Raw genomic sequence first — 23,149 nt, forward strand, 5'->3', positions numbered from 1 at the left:
ACCAAGGACCCAGAGGAGAAGGGACCTCAGTGTGTAAAGGTAGATAGGTGAGAGGAGAGATCAGGAGCAGAACAAGCAGCAATGTGAATTGTGTGGGTACAAAACTTCATAATTACTGTTCCTCAAAACCAGAGTTTCAAATGGAAGGGTTTCCTTGGGAGCAAAGATGGGACTTTAAAACCCCAGCTCCTATCAGTGGGTACTGCTTGGTTTCAGTCTCTTCCTCCAGTGGGAATGGCTCCTGTGGCACAAGTACAACATGCTACAATCCCTTCTAACTCTGCCTCTGAATCTTTCTTTGACACACTTCTTACTCTCCTATTAGATGAGGATGATCCATTGTAGTCCTTCATCTGCTGAACACTGATTCTGTTTCTGAATTTTCTGTGCAGGAGGTCACTATAAATTTGAGGGTCTTTAATGAAGAATTCCCTCCTCTCTCCTCACCACACATATTAAAACAAATAATCTCCCTTATGCTAGTACATAATCCCACGGAATTTAGGAAGCCTTCTCTGATGCCCAAAGATCTTGCCTGTCTCTAAATGCCCATGAAACCAATGATCAGTTTGTTTTCAAGGTAGTTATATGTTTCCATGGAATCTAATTTTAGATTGGAATTTGATCTTTTTTAAAATTCAGTTTTTCCATGTGGGCTCATTGTGGGGTACTAATTCTATCAGAAAATCCTGAACAGAGAAGATATCATGCACCTTTTTTTTTTACCCCTTTAACCAACCATTTTTAAATTGCTTCTGTACTCCTAATGAATGCTGACTATAGGTGAACATGTAGGCAAAGTGTGTGTGTAGTATGTATGTGTGTGTTGTGTATATGCATTTGTGTCTAATGCATAGTGAAATAAGTAATTTTGGGAAGCAGTCTTACCTCTATATAAAAGTAGTGAGGAGGAAAGTTCCCTTGACTCAGTTTGCAGGATACAGAAGATGGTCACATTGACTTCATCAGCAGGAAAGGGGACAGATAAAGTGAGGGAAAGGTTGTACAGTTTTGTGACATTATCTTGAGATACCAGCATGTTACCATCATGGTCACTAGTTGAATTCTCAGTTACTAGCTGGAAAAACATCTTTAGAGGTTTTGGATAGCCTTGCTTAGATGAGCAGGTCACATTTATGGGAGAATATCTTGTTATGTTTGAAATCAGCACTATTTCAGGTTTGCTGAAGTTAGCTGGAAGCAAAAATAGAGATGTTAAAAAGTCACTCTAAATTTAGACATAAGAGTACAGGAAATCACTAAATATCTTACCTCCTCAGGCATACTTAGGAACTCCAGGATTTCTAAAGTCCAAGCCTCAGTCAGTAGTAAGGACTATATAATAAACCTATATTTATTTTTCCTTCCTGCCTTCCTTCTTTCCCGCCTTCCTTCTTTCCTGCCTTCCTTCCTTCCTTCCTTCTTTCCTGCCTTCCTTCCTTCCTTCCTTCCTTCCTTCCTTCCTTCCTTCTTTCCTTCCTTCCTTCTTTCCTTCCTTCCTGCCTTCCTTCTTTCCTGCCTCCTTTCTTTCCTGCCTTCCTTCTTTCCCGCCTTCCTTCCTTCCTTCCTTCCTTCTTTCCTTCCTTCCTGCCTTCCTTCTTTCCCACCTCCCTCCCTTCCTTCCTTCCTTCCTGCCTTCCTTCTTTCCTGCCTCCCTTCTTTCCCGCCTTCCTTCCTCTCTTTCTTCTTTCTTTCTTTCTTTCTTTCTTTCTTTCTTTCTTTCTTTCTTTCTTTCTTTCTTTCTTTCTCTCTCTCTCTCTCTCTCTCTCTCTCTTCTGTCTCCTTCCTTCCTTCCTTCTTTCCTTCCTTCCTTCTTTCCCTCTTTCCTTCCTTCCTTCCCTCCTTTTCTTTATTTTGTACTGCTACTAGGCCTTAAACTCAGGGCTTGGGCACTGTCCCTTAGCTTACTTTTTCTCAAGACTAGTGCTCTACCACTTGAGCCACAGTTCCACTTCCATTTTTTCTTTTTCTTCTTCCTTCCTTCCTTCCTTCCTTCCTTCCTTCCTTCTTTCTTTCCTTCTTTCTTTCTTTCTTTCTTTCTTTCTTTCTTTCTTTCTTTCTTTCTTTCTTTCTTTCTTTCTTTCTCCTTTCTTCCTTTCTTTCTTTCTTCCTTTCTTCCTTTCTTCCTTTCTTTGCTGGATAATTGGAGGTAAGAGTCTCATGAATGAATTTTTCTTCCTGGACTGACTTTTTGTCAAACTGTGATCCTATGTGGCTTTCTGAGTAGCCAGTATTATAGACATGAACTACTGGCTCCTAGCTTACATGTACTTTTGAAGAATAATTTTTTTCCTGCTGAAATTAACTCACCAGACAATTACAATGAAGCCACAAAGTCTTTCCAAGGGGGCCTGATCTGGCCATAGTACCATAGTTCCCCAAGAAGTACATTCTTTATATGGCATTGATAAAAAGACAGAACTATGTAGCAAGCAAAGCAATGATTATGGGTTCCGAGTTTGACTGCATACGGGGATATCATGAGGAAAATTTTAGTGTAATCACAATGTTCTATATTCTAGACATTGAATAGAAAGCAGTGCCTCTTAAATGCCTCTGTACACAATTTATAAATTGAATAGAACTGTGCACTAAAACAAATGCTTCATATTTACTACATGTTAAATTTACATAGTAAACATCTGTATTAACTTTCAAGTTTTCCAAGACCTGGTGGAGCAAAGCAGCTGCTTTGTCAGTTTGGAGGTTCTAATTACTGAATTATTTTCCTTCTGTCTATTGAGCTCATGATTGGTGCAGTGAATGACTCATAAATAGCATATAGAAGGTTAAAGGGAGAACCCAAATCAGTCAGCTGTCATCCTTGCTAGGCGCTCCAGGTCAAGATTTAGTAAGAAACCCTGACTGAAGGAGAAAAATGAATGTAAGACATTTAATGCTGATAGACTCATTCAAACTTAGTAATAGCCAAATTACCTTCGGTTTTCATTCAATCACATTATTTTTATTCTACTAGCTCTATTTTGTCCCAAAGAATATTCTTACTGAGCTAGGTACTGGTGGCTTACTCCAATAATTTTAGCTGCTTAGGAGGTTGAGAATTGAGGATCCTGGTTTGAAGTCAGCTTGGGGAAGTAAAGTCCATGAGACTTTTATCTCCATTTTACCACCAGAAAAATGGAAGTAGTACTGGGGCTCAAAGTGGTAGAGTGCTAACCACAAGCAAAAAGCTCAAGGACAGTGCCCAGTCCCTGAGTTCAAGCCCCAGGACTGACCAAAAAAAAAAAAAAACCAAAGATCCTTACTGATTCTTAAATGTCAACAATAAAAGCACAGAGGACTTTCAGTTCCTTACTCCAGCCTCTGAACTCCCTTCAAAAGGATTTCCCAGAAATGGCTGTCTTCACAGTATCCTCTTTCCCAGACCTTTCAGATCCTCCCACCCTCCAGATTTCTCTCCTCATTCACAGTGTCATCTGAGAAAACCAAGAGTCTGCATACATCACTGACCACATACCAAGCACTGACAGCTCACAATTGTTCTGGTGGACACGGACCATTCCTCCGGGATTCTTCATGTGATGAATGAAACATTGGTACAAACCCTGGTCCTTGATCTGAATTCCATGAAGTCTCAGGATCCAGTTGTCCTGATCAAAGCTTGTTCGGCCGATATAATTGACATTCACATATTCAGGTTTGTATTTCCCTTTATATTCCTCATACAGGACCATTCTTTCCTGGTTCTGCCAAAATACTACCAGCTCAGTCCGATTTAGGTTTTTTGAGTTTACAAATTGGCATGGTAGTTCTGCCGTCTCATTGAAATAAGCCTGGATCTTCACGGAGGCAGCATCTAAAAAGAAGGAAATGAAGAGATGAAGGATGGAAAAACAAGTGGGAAGAAGAAGCCAGATCTATTTCTCTTGATACACTGATCAGATCCTATCTTACCATTGGTGACACTGAAGAATGAGATATGAAGACTAGAATTATGCATCCATGCTAGGTATCTGTATATTGTGCCTTTTGTTCTTGCTTCACTGCTTACCGAATAGGTGGCCTTGCACAAATTTCAACCTTTATGAGTGCCTCAGTTTCCTCATGTGGTTCAGGGTCTTTCTAGTACTATAGCTCTGTGAACTAAAATCTCAGGACAGGGAAACCCAGCTCAGTTAGATTTCATCATTATGATTGTTAAAAGTTCCATCCTGCTACTCCATCCCTCAAAGTCCTCCCTTCACCCACACCGTGCCCTTATCCCTAGGTCTGCTTTGGAGATAGATTGATGATAATGGTGATATGTCAAATCACTCTATTTCATTATGCTTTATTAGTTAATGACATGTCATCTTTGAAATTCAAATTGTACTGCTTATAGACACCACGCCCACTAGTAGTACGACCATGGCTGCTACTCCCAGAGCAGAGCTATCTCTCCCAAAGACAGAAAATGGTTTGGAAATGACTCTGTTGTTAATGAAAGTCTCTATTTTCAGTGACTTGCCTAAATTCTTTTAGCGACCAGAAAGAGAACTGGGTAAATATCATGGTTGTCTGGGGATTGTGGTGGTCAGAGACCATGTAAGGGGCATGAATGAGATGTTAGAAGTGAATTGTGGTTGGAAGGTTGAGGACTGGCTGGGGAAACCCCAGGCAAAGTTGCTGCTTCCAGAATATACCATTTCTGGAAACTTTTTACAACCCTAAAGGAACCTCCTAGGAAAGCCCTGAGAAACATTTTGGCCCTTGAGATCATATTTCCATTTTATAGGAGGATTTTGCCTCATTCAACTCTTTGATCCCACAACTTTTGTAGACTCTTTCTGAATCACAGAATTACTTGAGACTTAGCAAAGACATTAAATAGTGGGTGATGAGACGTGGAGGGTCAGAGAGGAATGTTGTTCCTTAGTTAATACGAAGTTAGATGGTGCTCCGGGAGAAAGAGTAGGTTTTGATAGAGTGTTGTTATTCAGGACTTCAGCAAAAGGGTGTTACATTCAGCAAAAGGAGGGAGGATGGATAGGGTGGTTGGTGAGGAGGATGAAATGTGTTTAATTTGAAGTGTTGTTGGTGGGAAAGAAATTAAATTGATAGGATCAGTGGGCTTCAATTCAAATAGGGAAGTGATAGATAAATAATAGTGACATGCACTTGGCTAAACTGTAGGCAGGCAAGTCTAGTAATAATACATTAAGAGGCTGGTGGCAGCTGAGTGATGTTTCTGATGGTAAAGGTTTGAATTGCTGCATATTATATTACCCTGACTAGAACTCTGAAGCACTTGAAATATACAATGTGTCTATGATGGAAAGAGGAGGGGAAAATCTACAGGCATTTCCAGAAGAATGAAAAGGGGAAGGAAAGAGAAGTGACTATGTTTATTCATTACCAAACAAGGTACACCTGGACCTTCTATTAAGTTGCTGTGCTCTTAATAGTAATGCAAGACTGCCACCTACTGGAGAAGCTCATGAAGCTGTTTGGAGGGAAGGTAGATGATACAATCTGGTTTTTATCTAATTTGCTATGTAATGCCAGGACAGATGACTTAATGGAAAAACCAAACACACAGCTGAAACTTCTGTCAATGTTATGCTATTGCCTGGCTATTGATTATGCTTTGTGGTCTTAGGAATGACGAGTTTTCATATTTTCTTGATTTACAGAATTTTCTTTGCAGAGGCTGACAGTATCATTTTCCTTTTCCACTCAGTCTCTCCACTCATGGACTGATCCAACTTCTCTGACTTGGAAAACCTTCCTTTCCAAGACTATAGGATTTTTCTCGTTTACCCACCTAATTGTCCTGCTCACTACCTGCCAACTGAAAAGTATTATCAGAGGACCAATGCCATTGGCATTATCTGAAGACTGGTCAGAAATGCAGAATTTCTGGCCCCACAGGAGACCTAACTCAGAATATGCATGGTTTTTCTTTCTTTCTTTACTAAGCACTCCAGTTCAAGAATCTACCAAAGACTTTTCTCTGCTTCTGTCTCCAAGTGGTTCAAAAAAGATGTCACCACAAATTTATTTTTATCCATCTCTCTCCAAACCTCTTCTTCCCATGGCATGGAAATCACTCTGAAGCCCATTCAGTGGAACTGAAAGTATTTCATAATTTATACCCTATAGCCGCTCACCAAACTGAGTTTTCATGATATCACTCAGAGCTAGCACGGGGCAACCTGCTAACCTCCTCTGGACCAAATGGGGAAGTTTTGACTCAAGATCAAGCATTATGGCACCTAGAACTTAAGTCCTCTAGCAACTAGACTCCTTGAGACCCCATTGGTGGGAAGTATTGAGAATCTTACTCTTCTCCAGAACTTGAGTGAGAGAAATGGACTAGGTTTAGTTATAATTGATTGCCATGATGCTGTCAGTATCAAAGCATTTAGGAATTCAGCAAGACACTTCCCTAGTCAGGATTTTGTGTCTAAGGACCTCCCTAATCAAGATTTTCATGTTCAAGGAACTCTTCAACAATTTTCTGTCTCAATACCACACAGAATTCATAGTGAGAGTCTCTGATCTCACCTAGAATTCAGTCTTCTTTGGCCATTACCCCAAATTCAGGCCATACAATTAAGGATTCTCTCCCTACCCACGTCCCCCACCTGGCCATGTTACAATGAATATCGGTACCCAGCAAGTTTCCTTCTTTGACTAAACTTCCTCCATAGCATTATGAGGCTCTCTGGAAGCCTCATTACATTGCAATAAAAATCTTTTATATCCTTAGTCTCTTCAATGATTATTCCTCTTAAAGCTCTTTAAGCAAAATCTGACTATTCCAAAAAAAACCTGCTTGATTTCCAAGCATTGCTCTTTTCCCCACTTCATAAGGACTTTGAGGAATACCTTCCTTGTTGGAAGATGTCATCCTCTGTCATTGTTCTTAGCCACTACCCTCTTGCTCAAGGAAGATTTGAGCAATAGATGCAGTCTTTAATTCTAAGCAATTCTTACCATAAATCTGGTGATTCCATCACAGATGAGTCCATCAACAGCCTTGTGTCAAGGTGCTTTGACTTTGTCACACTTTTGTCCACACACTATTTCAGCATCCGCCTGCCATAATATAATCCAGAACCTTATTACCAAGAACAGCTGAGCCCTAAGATCTCGGCACAAGTACACTCCTATTGGAAGAGATAATCTAAAGATGCTTTTGCTGGGTATCTGAATTAAAGAAAAACAGGATAAAAGCTGGGTATTCAGACCCTGCACTTTGTCTCTGTGCCCTTTGATCTGAGCCATTTCCTTCCTGTAGTCATCTTGTGATCTCTTGCAGGAAGAACAGGATTCACCAATAAGTATTTTGTAACAAAGGGCAAGTTATCCCCCAAAGCAGAAAGCAGCCAAAAGCTGCAGACCACCTGCCAGGACTCCAGTCAACACTGAGCTCATGGTCAACTAAAACAGACTTAGGTCTGTTTTAACTATACATATCTTAACCCCCAATTCTCCCTACTTAACTCAAGACCACTGTCCATATCTGCAAAGATGGCTGAAGACAATGCTAAAGTGCTGTCCTTATTGCTGTCATATAACAAATCTCCTTTCTCTTCCTTTTATTGTATCTTTTTATTTGTCATAGAGCCTGAGTAGCCAGACTTTACATGACACCCCTGGACTTTGGGTCAGGAGTCTAAAAATCTGATTTCACTTTTTGTCCACAACCTCCTTTTCCTCTAGGTTTTGCCCTTGCATTCTGCCTCTCCACCTGATCTTTAGCTTTATCTGATCTATTACTCTACCCCACCCCCCACCACCACTGCCTACACTGCAGTGCTTCCCAAAAGAACTCTTTGAGAGGATGGAAATGTTCTTTCTTTGATGTGAACAAGGTAGTAACTGCTGCCATTGTGTTGTTGACCCAGAAGTGTGTGTGTGTGTGTGTGTGTGTGTGTGTGTGTGTGAGAGAGAGAGAGAGAGAGAGAGAGAGAGAGAGAGAGAGAGAGAGAGAGAGAGAGAGAGGTGTTGGAGAGAGAAATGGGATTTTAAAGCTTAGTTTACCTTAATTAATTAAAGTTTAATGAGTCACCTATGGTGGTGTCTATCATACTAGACAGCACCATAATAATATATTATTGATTTTGCTTTATTTTGTTTTGTTTTCTCAAGGCTAGTGCTCTACCACTACAGCCACAACTCCACTTCAGGCTCTTTTGGTAGTTAATTGGGGAGAAGAATCTCATGGACTTTCCTTCCCAGGCTGGCTTTGAACCATGATCCTGCTCAGATCTCAAGACACTCAGTTATCTTTTAAATCATTCAATAAAAGTTCTCCTTTGGCTGGGCATGTGGCTTAGTAGTAGAGTGCTTGCCTAGCATGCATGAAGCCCTGGATTTGATTCCTCAGCACACAGAAAAAGCCGGAAGTGGTGCTATAGTAGAGTGCTTGCCTTGAGCACAGAGAAGCTCAAAGACAGTGCCCAGACCTTGAGTTCAAGCCCCAGAACCAGGAGGGGAAAAAAGCTCTTCTTTGTCTCTGTAGCATTCACACCATGTAGACTAATTTTACTCTATATGTTTGATTTCTTTTTCACATTAAACTGAATGGTGTAGTGCTCTTAAAGGAAGCAATTCCATCCTACAAACATGGAGACATCTCAACCCTGCTTAACTTGGCCTCCCTGCCTCCTTCAAACATTTCCTCTCTGTTCCTTCTTTTAGTTTCTTTTCCCTTTCTAGTTAAACCCCAGAGTGAGCAGAAATTGCTGCCTTTACTCCCTGTTGTCCACTTTTACCTCTTTACTGAAACTACCCCACCAAGATTGCTAGTGATTTCTACCATTGCCAAGCCCAGCAGTCTTTTCTGAATGTTGTCTCTGTCAAGTATAGCACTGATGGCATTTCTCTTTCTCCTGTACCCTTGTGCATTCAGTAGAAGCTAATAATGGACAGGTGCTTATCTCTAGTCCACAGATTTCATTAAGAGTTTTCACTAAGAGTTGCAGATACTGATACACAACTGCTTGCTACATTTAGACAGAAGCAGACACTGTCTCCCTGCTAACTTAAACCTTCTTCCTCTATATCAAAATAGTTCCCTCACCTGCTCTGCCTCATCATCTGACCATCTATAGGCAATACCCAATAAAGAACCTGCACAGGTATTACAAGGTTGATCAAGAATTACTACGCCAGAGTGGAAGTCTCATCTTAGAAAAGATGGTGACACACTATGAAGCAAAGAAAAGGGCAATCAGAAGGAAAGAGTTTTCTTTGATCCATATTTATCTACAAACCTTGGGGACATTATCTTTTTTATTTTTAAAATTTTTATTTATCTTTTATTGTGAAAATACTGTACAGAGGGGTTACAATTACATGGGCAAGATAATGAGTACATTTCTTATCAAGCATTGCAGCCTCCTCCTTTGTTTACCCTTCCCATCCCTTCCCAGACTCCCCTCACCCCCCCACCCAATCCTCCCCCCGCCCCACAAAGTTGTAAAGTTCGTTTTCAACATGACAACTTGTACTTCTCATTGTTGCAACGGGTCCACCTGTATCCTTATTTAAATGACTTGTTTTTACCCTTCCCCTCCACAAATTATACCAACATCAAATACAATGAAAGCAGGGGTTATACTATGGGGGAGGGACATACAAAGTAATAAAGAAATAATCTTATAAATGCGTTAGAAACAAATGCATGAAAGAAAAAAAATTAAATACATATCTTAGGGTTCATTTTCCTAACATCAACTTATCTGACCTTTTCTGCTTGACTCGTACATATACTAGATATTGCAAATAAGGGAAACCATGGGACCTATGTTTCTTTGGGCTTGGCTTATTTCACTTAATATAATTTTTTCCAAGTCTTTCCATTTCTTAACAAATGGGACAATGTCATTCTTTCTGATGGAGGCATAGAATTCCATTGTGTATATATACCACATTTTCTTGATCCATTCATCTACTGAGGGGCATCTGGATTGGCTCCATATCTTAGCTATGGTAAATAATGCTGCAATAAACATAGTCGTGCTGGTAGCTTTAGTGTGGTCTTATTTGTAAACATTTGGGTAAATGCCCAAAAGTGGGATTGCTGTGTCATAGGGGAGCTCTATGTGGAGTCTTTTGAGGTACCTCCATACTACTTTCCAAAGTGGTTGAACAAGTTTACACTCCCACCAACAATGAAGTAAGGTTCCTTAGGGACATTATCTAGAGAACTTTTCTGCCTACTCTAATCTTGAACTCAGAGCTCAGCCTTCTGAGTAGCTAGGGTTACAAGTGTGAGCCACTGGTGCCTAGATCAATGCACAAATATCTTGTTTAAACAACACACTAAAAATAGGCTAAGTTCTTTAATAAATGATACATCCATACAGTGTAATACCATGTATCTAATGAAGTAGGGAATGCTGGTTCTAACCAACACCATCATGGCCACATGGTAGATAGGAAATTGGGTTTAACTGGTGCCATCTTGTCTTCATGATGGAGGAAAGGGAAGTCCCACCTCCCAGATGATAAGCGTGCTTGAATTCCTTAAAGGCAAGTGTGGGCACTTGGATGATAGGTTCCTGGACCTGTCAGTCCTGTGCCTTAACCTTGGGAGACTCTGAGTTTTCTGTAACCCTACCCACTGATCTGACCCTAAGACACCATTAGACCAGGCCTTGTGTGTTGTGTCCTGTCTTCTGGATCTCCTCCAGACAATATGGCATCACACTTCAGCTCTCCATTGGGGTTGATCTGGGTTGTTGGTATTGTTTTTCTGCTCTTTATTTCCTCTCCTGCTCTCATGGCTCAGTTTTTCTAACAGTGTTCAGTGTATTTGTAGGGCAGAAGGTCTTTGTGACTGGAGTCTACCTGTAAATGATAGCTTTCTAATAAAGACTCCCAATTCTACCTCTAAAAATATGGCTTCTCTGTTTCTCATGAGTGGATTTGTATCTGAGATACCTTAAAGCACTATGATATATCACCTTGGTTAAAACTATGGATTCTGTGAGGGAGAAAAATTAGGGAGAATGAAGGTTGGCATTGACCAAGAAGTATTATACTTATAACCTGACATAAGGAAATGTAATCCCTTTGTACATGTGTTATCTTAAGCAAATTATTTAACTCATCTAATATCTTGCTTTCCTTTGGTCAAAATTAGAAATAATAATAGTACCTACATTAAAGGGCTGTTTTATGGATTAAATTAATTACTATTTCAGACATGGCTTGAATTAATTCTGATCCAACTAAACATTCTTTTAAGAGTTACTTTTTTAGGCAGAATATGGTGGCTCATGTCTGTAATCCCAGCTACAAGGGAGGTGAGGATCAGGAGGACTGTGGCCTGAGGTCAGACCCAGAAAAGATGGGGACATACCATCTCAACCAATAAGCCAGGCAGTGATGATGGCTTGAGCTGGTGATCTCAGCTACACTAGAAGCAGGCCATAGGTAGGTAGATCAGAGATCAAATCCAGATGCAGACCAAAAAGCAAGAATGTATCTGACAAAATAACAACAACAACAACAACAACAATAACAAAGCATTTGGGGCTTGGCTCAAGTGATAGATCTCCTGCCTACCAAGCATGAGACTCTGAGTTCAAAATTCTAGTACTGTAAAATGAGAAAGTTACTTAATTTTAGGGTTGAACTCATGGAAGTTGAGAGTTAAAAAGTATTATCTAGAGGCTGAGTACAGAGAGGAAGGATAGGGAAAGGCTGGTCAATGGGTACTACATTACAGATAGATGGGGAGTAGTATGATTACAAATAACATATGTATAATGACAATATATTTTTAAAGCTAGAAGAGAGGATAGTGAATTTCATTTCCAAAGAAATGCTAAATGTAGCCAGGTGCTGGTGGCTCATGCCTGTAATCTTAGCTACCCAGGAAGCTGAGATCTGAGGTTTACAGTTCAAAGCCAGCCTAGGCAGGAAAGTCTGTGAGACTCTTATTTCCAGTTAACCACCAGAAAACTGGAAGTGGAGCTGTGGCTCAAAATGGTAGAGCACTAGCCTTAATTGAAAGAGCCCAGGGACAGTGCCCAGTCCCTGAGTTAAAGTCCCATGACTGACAAAAAAAATTTTTTTAAGAAGTGCTAAATGTTTAAGGAGATTTAGTGGTAGAGTGCTAGCTATGAGCAAAAAACCAAGTGAAAGTGCTAGGCCTTGAGTTTAAGTCCCAGGCCCAGTACTCATGGGTGCACACGTGCATGCACACGTGTGAGGGAGTGTGCACGTGTGTTCGAGCGCACACACACACACACACACATAAATGCCATGTTTTGTAACTACTTTTAGTAGTGTGAAAGCATCAGCAATATTATTTCCTAGTTGGATGTTGCCCTACTATTTTCCTACCCTACTTTGTTCTAAATAGAATCATTTTTCTCACTACCAAGAAACCTCATCGGTTATCATTTGGGGGAGGGGTTTTTCTTCTTAAGGTTTCAATATCAGGAACTCTCTTTTCAGGAGTTAAGTAGTTTCTAAGCAATTTCAAAACAAGGCAGGGGAAAGTGACACCCAGGCTGCCAGCTTTCCTGGCTCACTTTCATTGTGAAGAGCCAGAAAGTTTAGAAGGTCAGGAAGTTATCTCAGTTGAACCCTTTCTGATCATGAGTTTCCAGGGCATTTTTTTCCACTTTCCTCACAGGTCAAAAGATCTGGGTTGTGAAGAGAAGGGCTTTAAAGTATTGAGGATACCTGAGGAGTCATAGGTAGATAAAGATGAGGACGTGCCTTCAGAGACCTAGGGAACAAGATGACATCATCCATCAAAGCTGTTTAGAGAAAACTTGCTGCTTACTGGTGATTTTCTGGTGACAAGTAAAGTAGCTTGCAATCACAAGTTGGTGAACAGATGCTCAATCTACCCTGCTGGTGTGCATCTGAACCCTGCCACTTGGTACCTATGCTTTTCTTTTTTTTTTTTAATTTAAATTTTATTTTATTTTATTTGAGAACATACTGTACAGAGGGGTTACAATTACATTGGCAGGATAATGCATACATTTCTTACCAGGTACCTATGCTTTTCTTGTGTGAATCACTTAATCTCTCTGTGCTTTAGGGCTTGTCTCTTAAAATGGAGAATAAAGACAGGATCTAAAGCAGAAAGTTATCATGATTCTTAAATGAGTTAATAGTTATAAAATGCTTAGAATGGTGCCTGGCACAAAGATACACATGTTTATCAAAAACAGGAAGCAGGAAGCTGCTGTATTTACATCAGGAAGTGATCTGTAGACTCTACACTCATGGACGCAGAAAATCTGAAGGTGATGAGCAGAAAACAAAAATGATCACAGGCCTGACCTAGCCAGCAGCATTTGGGAGAGCATCTCCTCCTAGTACCCCACTCTTCATCACCCACGGAATCAACAACCACATGCCTCTTATGTGGTAATATGAAGAGGTGACTTCGAGACAGCTGGATACTTCAGGGTAGCCTGCCCAGACTGCACTCAGACTTCAAGCACTATGACTGGGGTGACTTCTCTCTTAGTGCTGTGGGTGGAGAAAAATGAGCAGCCGGAAAGTGCCTGGTCAGGAGAAATAAAAGGCCCTGAGTCACCTAATTTGAGGCAAAGTCTTCTACCAGCTCCAGTTCACAGATGAGGAAACTGAAACCCAGAAAAGAGTTACGGACGGAGAAAGTCTGAGTTTTGTGAATTCTGGTGTTTCTAAAATTTGGAGCTTTGGGGAGAACTCATAATCCGATTTTACAATTCAAATACAAAATGCCCAGGGCCACCGCAATGCCACCTGGCAAGAAGCAACTGTGATAGGAAGAGAGGAGAGATGTGGTGGAAAGAGAAGATGGTCTTAGCTAAGTGTGGTTAAAATATCCTCTTCAGTCAAATCTTAAGGCACGTGAGTATGCATACTACTGGGGCTGCTGATGGGGGTCTTATGGGGATTTTGGGAAGGGCCCATGCCTAAAGAAGGAATCCTGTGTTAGCTTCAGTAACATCAGTAAATAAGCTGACAGGATTAACTGAGGTCCATAGTCACCAGGAAGCTATGACTACTGTAAATCTATAGTGTGGTTGGTTGGGAAGGCCATGGACACAAAGGAAGGCAGGGAACATAGACATCACTGCTCTGTAACAAGAGGCTTTAGGAAATCCATCAGCTGTTTCCTAAGAGACCAAGAACACTGGAAATGGGGGCAAAGAAGCCCAGAAGGAGTAATGTGGAGAAGAGCCAAGTCACAGGGGCTCAGGACTACAGTGCTTACCTCCCTCTGAATGCCCTGAACCAACCAGTGTACCCTATTCCATGCATGTAGGCTCCAGGGAGGGAGAAGCAGAGCGGGATGCACACAGGAGGTGAGCTCTGTCTCATGCTGGGCCTGCCTCCAGTCAGTCATCTGAGACACCTGGTATCAGTCATGACACTTCCTTCTTCAGGAAAGTCTTAACACACAGTATTGAGCAGCTCAAGTCAGACATGAACAAACCCCAGCAAGTTTTAGGTCTGGGTTTGGTGTGGTCAGATTTAGTTGAAGACAGTGAAGGGATTCAGGACTTTACTTAGGGAAATGGTTCTTACCACAGAGCAGGAAGGCTGCTATTACAAGGAGAGCAAGTCTCAGTCCCATGGCTCTACAGCTAAAAAATAGAAAAGATAAAACATGGTTAGAAAGTGAAACTGAAAACCAATGGTCACAAAAACATGACCCAGAAATGAAGTTTGGGATTCCTTTGGGTTACCCGGTATAGCGGAGATAGTTGTAGGTGTTCATCAAAGCCATTTCCTTTTCCCCTTAGCTCCACTAAATAGACCATATTTCTAAGCCTCTTCTGCAGTTAGGCAGGCATGTGACTGGATTCCAACCAATGAGATCACAAGGAGGAAAGATGGATCTGACTTTCAGAAATGGCCACTAAAAATCTCCTCCTTTTTTTCTCTCTTCTCTTCCTTCTTAGATGCAGTGAGTCTAAAGAAAAAGGCAGAGGAACTAAAAAAGGACAAAGCTTCTCAACTGGAGAGACCTAGTTGGGCTGAATAATTTTGTTGAAAAAGTCTCTCCTAGCCAGATGCCAGTGGCTCATGACTGTAATCTTACTCAGGACACTAAGATCTGAGGATTGTGAGCAAAGCCAGCCTAGGCAGAAAAGCCCATGAAAATTTTATATCCATTTAACTAGAAAAAGCAAGAAGTAGAGGTATGGCTCATGTGGTAAAGCATCAGCCTTAAGTGAAAAAGCCAGGGGAGAACAGAAGGCTTTCATTTCAAGTCCCAGTACTGGCACTCCATGATATAGATGGATAGACAGACAGACAGACAGACACAGAGCCAGAGACAAAGCCAATATTAAATGTTTGACATAGATATCTCCTACCATGCATTGGACAGGGCACGTTTCTGCCTTGTAACTTTTGCCTGCCTATGGAAAAAGGAAAACCAGATCTGTCTACTGGTTCACAGGTATATAGATAAAAACAAGTCAGTACTTAAGTGCCACAATTCTTTATCTAATGGCTGGGAATTCTTACTGGGGGTTGGCTTGTCAAGGGCATTCATGATCCTCTGGGCTGGGCTAGATATAGATTCCCTTCCTCTCTGTTCCTTTAGCCCTTAATACAGGGGACTGAGCTAAAAGCTATCGTATTTCTTCCCCTCTAGACTGTATCATGCCTGTTCATTCATAGTACTAAACTTAAATGGCAATGGTGATAAAGAGTAGGAACCAAGTTTCTATCCAGACTCTATTCCTGGTTGTGTTTCCTCCACAGATGTAACTGGAATGACCATTGTTACCTGCTTCCAGTTTCTCGCCTCCATTTGAAGTTATTTTGGTAAAATAAAACAAAATAAAAAGTTTTCCTTTATGTTATGAAAAGCTATGTTATATGTTATGAAAGCTTTCTATACATAGTTTTGCACACTAACCACCACCTTGGGGAGTGTTCAGTGTCAGTATGTATTAAATATCTTCAGGCTAGCAGTTGTATATTACTCAACTATATTGTTGGATGGCAATAATTTATTTTTCCAGCCCTTACTGATGGACATTTAGGTTGTTTTCAATTTTTCATTTTAATGAAAAACATTGATTATGTGCCAGATTGCACCTGCTGGAGTTAGGCTATGTGTTCCTTCAAGTAGAACTAGGTTAAAGGGTAATATAATTTTAGTTTTCACAAGTATTATATGCTAATGTTCCCATTAACAGTGAGAGAGCTTGTTTCCTTATACTTCTTGCCCACATAATTTGTCATCATTACCATGTACAGAAGATTAAATGGCATCTCATCATAAAATTTAAAACTTATTTTTAGCCAGGTACCAGTGGCTCATGCCTGTAATCTTAGCTACTCAGGAGGCTGAGATCTGAGGATTGCGGTTCAAAGCCAGCCCAGGCAAGAAAGTCTGTGAGACTCTTATCTCCAATTAACCACCAGAAAACTGGAAGTGGCTCTGTGGCTCAAGTGGTAGAGTGCTAGCCTTGAGCTGAAGAGCTGAAGGACAGTGCCCAGGCCCAGAGTTCAAGACCCATGACCGACAAAAACAAAACAAAACAAAAAAATAAAAACACCCAAACCCCTTGTTTTTAGTAAACTGGGCATGGTGGTGTGCACCATGAACAGAGACAGAAGACCACAAGTTCTAAGCTCTAAGGCTGAGTAAAGTAAGCAAAACTTTACTATCTCAAAAACAGAGTAAAGGGGGCTGGGAAGGTGGCTCAGTCGTAGAGCACTTACCTGCATGCCTGAGGCCCTGGGTTCGATTCATCAGCACCACATAAGCAAAAAGAAAAAAGCCAGAAGTGGCACTGTGGCTCAAGTGGTAGAGCGCTAGCCTTGAGCTGAAGAGCTGAGGGACAGCGCCCAGGCCCAGAGTTCAGGCCCCACGACCAGACCCAAAAAGAAAAAACAGAGTAAAACAAAAGAGTGGGTAGACAACTTGATTAAACTTTGATTTCAATCCCCAGTACAGATGATCTATCTATTTTATCTCTCCATATCTCTCCATCTCTCTCTATCTATATCTATATCTATATCTATATCTATATAAACTATGTTTGTAATAAAATGCACCTAACAGCTGAGTTCAGTGATTCTATAATCATGTCTATAATTCTAGCTATGCAGTTTGAGGCCATTCCAGGCACAATGTTCATGGAATCCTATCACAACCAATAAAAAAGCTAAATGATATGGTACCTGCCTGTGTATCTCAGCTATATAGGAAGTATAAATCTGAGGATCATGGTCCAGGTTGGCCCAGGTGAAAAGCAAGACCTTATTTAAAAAGATAATGCTCACTGGACATGAAAATGAACTATACAACTTGTGGGTGGGGATGGTAAGGAAGAACTGGAAGACAGAGGCAGAAGGAGAGACATTGTCCAAAAAAGAAATGTATTCCTTACGTGATTTATGTAACAGTAACCTCTCTGTACATCACCTTTATAATAATAGTTTAAAACATGGTTAAAAAATAATGAAAGCAAAAAGTATTGGGATAGTTAAGTGATAAGACACCTGCCAGGCAATCATGAAGCTCTGAATTTAAAAACTTAGTATGGCCAAAAAAGAAATGATAGAGTACAAGACTGACTGACTATCTTAATCATTTTTAAATGTACAGTTACATTTAATTTGAATTCTTGCACAACCATTTCCAGAAATCTTTTCATATTGATAAACTAAAACTCTATAGCCATTAAACAATGAGGTCCCTTTCTCCACTTCTCTCAGTCTTAGAGACCATTTATTTCATCCGGGTCTCCATGAACCTGACTGCCTTGAACATAATTGTGAGTGTGTGGTTGGCTTGTTTCAATGAGCATAGTGAACTTCACAGTCCATCTGTGTTGTAGCACATGTCAGAAATTCCATTCCAAGACTGAACACTAGTCCGACGTGAATACACACTACATTTTGTTCATACACTCATCTCCCCGTGGCCAGTTGCATTGCTCCCCGTTGTGAGCAGAGCTCTGAAAACATGGGAAGTCAAATTTATCGTCAAGACCTTCTTTTCACTTCTTTATGTACTAACCCTCAAGTGGAAAGTCTGGATGATATGGAAATTCTAGTTTTAAGTTTCTGGGGGAACCTCGGTATTTCTTTTCACACCAGCTACCCTATGTCACATTCTCATCAAAGGTGTACAAAAGTTCAGATTTCTTCACATTCTTGCCAACATTTAATTTTTAAAACTGTTAATAGTAGGCATCCTGATGGATGGGATGAAGTTTTCACTATCATTTGAAAATGGACTCCTCTTGTTATGAGTTCGAACATCTTTTCCAATGTACAAAAAAAAGATAACAAGGGGTGACATTGTCCAAAAAGAAATGTTTTTTTTAATCTGACTTACATAACTGTAACCCCTCTGTGCATCACCTTTATGATAAAAAATATTTTTAAAAAGAAGTATTTCCTGCTCCATGTACTCCTCCTATATATTCCTTTTGCCTATTTTAAGTAGGTGAAAGGTTGGAGTGGTGGTAAGTAGGAAGGATTCTAGGCAAAGAAAATGTTATCTACAAAGACACTGACATTGGTGAGCATGTGAGAGAAGGTAGGAGAAGGTAAATGTGGCTAAAAGGAACACACTTGTCTTATAATTCAATCAAAGATTCGGGGTTTTACTCCCACAGTGATGGAAACAACTAAGGAAAGTATAAAAGAGGAGTGACATAATCAGATCTGCATTTTGTAAAAATTGACTGTGAATGTCGTGTAGTAAATGAATAATAGAGAGACAGAACACACGCAAGAGGTCAAGTCATCTGCCCACTGTAGTTAGGTGGGGGAAAAAACAGATGATTGGTGTAGGATTTCTTGAGAACTTGGGAGATCAAGAAGTATTTAGAATTTTAATGTATTAAGATACATGAGGACAAAGGGTTGTTTGGTTCATTCATTCAACAACTGAGTGCCAAGAATCATTCTTAGCAGACTGATACCAGCATGTGTTTTAATTTTTCACTTTTACATACTTAGTAGAACTATGAATGAAAGCTACAGAAATCATACTTCTAGTCTCAAATATGCAGATGAGCCCAAAGGTGGTGAGCTAATTAATATTCATAAAGCCTAAAAAATGAGACTAACACAGTGAGACTCGTAGGGTAAAAGCTAGGCAAGTGCTCCATTGATCCCTATCCCCAGACCAATTAATTGAGTCAATATGGAATTTACTTAGTGTATTCTGTACTACTCAGACCACATCACTGTGGTAATACAGTCAGTGAGGGTGGTTGTACTTGAGTGACACGGACAAAATTAGACTTTACTAAGTGAAAGGGTAGCATAGTTCACTAGGTAATATTGAAATTATGTCAAATGAGGAACAATTCAAAGGACTGGAAGATAATGAACCTGAGGCAGAGAAGAGTATGAATATGTGATAGTCATCTGTAATGTTGTTGTGGAGCAATCGGTTTCATTTGCTGACAGGTGTAGGAACCAGATTAGAACCTGAGAGGATGAAGAACTTTTAATAGCTATCACCACAGACTGGGATTTCTTGTGAGGTAGTAAGCTGCCCATCACCTGGAACTGCTCAAGCAAGAATGGGGTAAAAATATAGAAGAGACTTCTTTAGGAAGTGTGCTGAATTAGCTGTATGATTGAGAGCCATAACTTTCCAATTCATCCCTAAGGTTCTCATGGGGAAAAAAAAGAAAAAGAAAGGAGGACCCCTGATATCCTATCCCTCTACCTTTCCTGTGATTTTAACATAATCTGCAGTTTGCTACACTTAGAAAATGCTCTGTTTAGAAAGTCTATTGGGATGACTTCAGAAGATATGGAGCAGGTAGCCTTGAGCCCAGCAGAGTAGACAGAAGGTGGTGGCACTTGAACAAGAACTGTACAGAACTGTAGCCCAGTGGCAGGAAAAAAGCGCTAGAGGCCTGTGACAGAAGTCAATTTCTGTCAGAGCAGATGACTCTCCTATTGACTCTAGGTCTACTCATTTTGATACTTCTGCTTAGGAGAGTGTCAGCCCGGGCTCCCACGTTGCCAAAAAGTTTGGCTCTGAGAGTTGGTTTCCTCCTTTTCCATTAGTAATTGTTAATTTCCAAGAAATCAATGTGGTGCAAACTCCCATCAACTCTACCCAAGACAATCATTAACAATATTTATTGAATTGAATTGACCTGGATAAATATTAGTATTTTAGCCACATTATTTTTTTTTCTTGCTACTAGCCCATGGCTTGAAGTGAGAGCAAGTATCAGAATGACCTGGAATTCACATTTATCTCAGGCTGCCTCAAAGTCATGAGTCTTCTGCCTCAGCCTCCTGAGTGCTGAATTACAGCGAGGCTCTTGATATACATACACATATGCACACATGTACATGTATAAGGAATATGAGGTATAACCTGTGCTTGATGGGTTTATTTATTTTTTGGTGGCACTAAGGGCTAAACTGAGTCTCAAACTTGCTAGACAGACATCCTACCACTTAAGTTGTCTCCCTTTTTTTTTGTTTTAGTTATTTTGAAGATAGTGTTCCAAGTTTATGGACGGCTGGTCTGGACCTTCATTCCACCTATGTTTCTCACATACGTGAAATGACAGGTACATGCCACCACATCCAGCTAGTTGTTGAAATGGGGTCTTATAAACAGTTTGCAGCATAGCTTTAAACCTTAAAAAGATCCAGGAAAGCCAAGGGCCAGTGGCTCATGCCTGTAATCCTGGCTGCTCAGGAGGCTGAAATCTGAGGATCATGGTTCAAAACCAGCCCAAGCAGGAAAGTCTGTGAGACTCTTATCTCCAATTAAACACCAAAAAACTGGAAGTGGCACTGTGGCTCAAAGTGGTAGAACGCTAGCCTTGAGTAAAAAAGCTCAGGAACAGCGCCCAGGCCCTGAGTTCAAGCCCCACAACTGACCCCCCCCCCCCAAATAAAAGATCTAGATCTGCTTCCTAAGAAGCTAGGATTACAGGCATGAGTATCAGTGCTTTTTATTATTTTTTATTTTTTTATTTTTTATTTTTATTTTTGGGTCCGGTCATGGGGCCTGAACTCTGGGTCTGGGCGCTGTCCCTCAGCTCTTCAGCTCAAGGCTAGCGCTCTACCACTTGAGCCACAGCACCACTTATGGCTTTTTTCTTTTTGCTTATATGGTGCTGATGAATCGAACCCAGGGCCTCAGGCATGCAAGGCAAGAGCTCTACCACTGAGCCACCTTCCCAGCCCTGTATCAGTGCTTTTTATTTATTTATTTTTAGTTATTTTTCTTTTTTTTTTTGGATCCGGTTGTGGGGCCTGAACTCTGGGCCTGGGCCCTGTCCCTCAGCTCTTCAGCTCAAGGCTAGTACTCTACCTCTTGAGCCACAGCACCACTTCCGGCTTTTTTCTTTTTGCTTATGTGGTGCTGATGAATCGAACCCAGGGCCTCAGGAATGCAAGGCAAGCGCTCTACCACTAAGCCACCTTCCCAGCCCTATCAGTGCTTTTTATTGGTATAATATTCTTTGATAATATTTTTTTCATTAAATTTTTTTCAGACTGAAAATCAGAGTATTTTGCAGGGCCAGGCAGTGGGTACTACTAAACTACATACCTGGCCCCGTTTTTAACTCATACATAATAATTGCATGAACTTATGGAATACAGTGTGATATTTTAACACACAGATTCAATTTTCAATTATCAGCTCAAAGATACAAACATCACTCCAAATTCCTAGCATTTCATGGTCTTGGAAAAATTCAAAATTCCTCTCTACTACTTGTGTGAGTTTCTGGAAAGCAATCAAATGCAATTTTTTAGTACATACGGAAATGGAGGAATGAGTATGATCTTTTATCAATCATGAAGAACTGTTGACTGGACTGAAGGAAAGATTGTCTATGGACAGACAATAGAAAATTAATTTTTGTTAGTAGAACAGAAGATGAGGGCCTGGAAAGTTCAATAAGGAGTTAATATTTACTGGACAAAGAACTAGGAGCTTGGGAATAGTAACTTAGGAGCAGAAAACTATGTCATGAAAATTTAAAGAAAATCGCCTACCTATGGCCTGAAGTGAGGGCTGGTATCAGAATGACCAAAAAAGGCCACTATTGAGTAGAGAGAAAGAACCAACATGGGAGCAGTGGGTATGTCAAGGAAGAGATGAGTGTGAATGATGTTCACAGCAAAAATACAAACATAGACAGGCACCGGTGGCTCACGCTGGTAATCCTAGCTACTCAGGAGGCTGAGATCTGAGGATTGCTGTTCAAAGCCAGCCGGGGCAGGAAAGTCTGTGAGACTTTTTTTTTGAGGGGGGGGGTCTGGTCGTGGAGTCTGAACTCTGGGCCTGGGCACTGTCCCTCAGCTCTTCAGCTCAAGGCGAGCACTCTACCACTTGAAGCCACAGTGCCACTTCCGGCTTTTTGCTTATGTGGTGCTGAGGAATCGAACCCAGGGTCAGGCATGCAAGGCAAGCGCTCTACCGCTGAGCCACCTTCCCAGCCCTGAGACTCTTATCTCCAATAAACCACCAGAAAACTGGAAGTAGCTCAAGTGGTAGAGTGCTAGACTTGAGCAGAAGAGCTGAGGGACAGTGCCCAGGCCCAGAGTTCAAGCCCCACGACTGACCAAAAAAAACCCAAACAAACATATTTGAGTTTCTGGTAGACACAGGAGATGACTGGCTATGCCTATGTACTGCCCATCCTGTGCTCTATTCCCTTCTAAGCTCCCTTATTATCCATGTCTCTGTCTAGAGCAGACTGGATTATCTGCCTCACTCAAGGTCTAATCTCTTCTTGGATCAAATCCTCCTTGGGCTCCCATTTGTGGAGTTCTTTCCTTACCAAATTCTGGATTTTCTTTATTAGCTGCTATGGCCCTCACCCATTTGGGTGTACAACGTTTCTACACAAATATGAGAGCAGCATCAGAAAGGGTCAAAGAGATGATGTCTGAGCAGATTTGCTAAAAGCTGAAGGATGCTGTTAGTGGTCCTCTAATATTATAATCACTAAAGAGATTAGAATTAAGAGTACTTCCTTCTCACTGGTCCAGAGAAGAGGTAGAGCATGATGATACCATTTAACTTTCTTCTGTCCCCAACAACACTTGTGTATGAAAAATAGATGACCAATACTCTTACCTGTATCTAGTGTCAGACCTGTTTGAGTCAATGACCACTCTATTTTCAAACTACTGATGGCTTTCCAAGCTATTTTTCTTTCTTTCTTTATTGTTTGGTGCAAAACTTTAGAGTTGCACG

The 23,149-nt window shown here is 40.8% G+C and overlaps 1 protein-coding gene across 6 annotated transcripts in view; it reads right to left on the reverse strand.

The window, feature by feature from the left end:
* Cd86 (CD86 molecule) overlaps nt 1–23,149 on the reverse strand; it is a 68,615-nt gene that overhangs the window by 15,167 nt on the left and 30,299 nt on the right. For 4 of the 6 annotated variants that reach the window (XM_070030095.1, XM_070030094.1, XM_070030096.1 and 1 more), the window contains exons 2-4: nt 14,503–14,561; nt 3,479–3,817; nt 889–1,194 (exon numbers count right to left, since the gene is read on the reverse strand). In XM_070030095.1, coding sequence (XP_069886196.1) covers nt 889–1,194; nt 3,479–3,817; nt 14,503–14,551 — 694 coding nt within the window. In that variant the 5' untranslated portion in view covers nt 14,552–14,561. Of the gene's footprint in view, nt 1–888; nt 1,195–3,478; nt 3,818–14,502; nt 14,562–14,663; nt 14,746–23,149 lie in introns of those variants that run through there. The other 2 variants (XM_070030092.1, XM_070030097.1) reach the window with 1 other exon arrangement.

Source organism: Dipodomys merriami, unplaced genomic scaffold (assembly GCF_024711535.1).
Source record: "Dipodomys merriami isolate MVZ:Mamm:240054 unplaced genomic scaffold, mDipMer1.0.p SCAF_2, whole genome shotgun sequence".
Taxonomy (NCBI): domain Eukaryota; kingdom Metazoa; phylum Chordata; class Mammalia; order Rodentia; family Heteromyidae; genus Dipodomys; species Dipodomys merriami.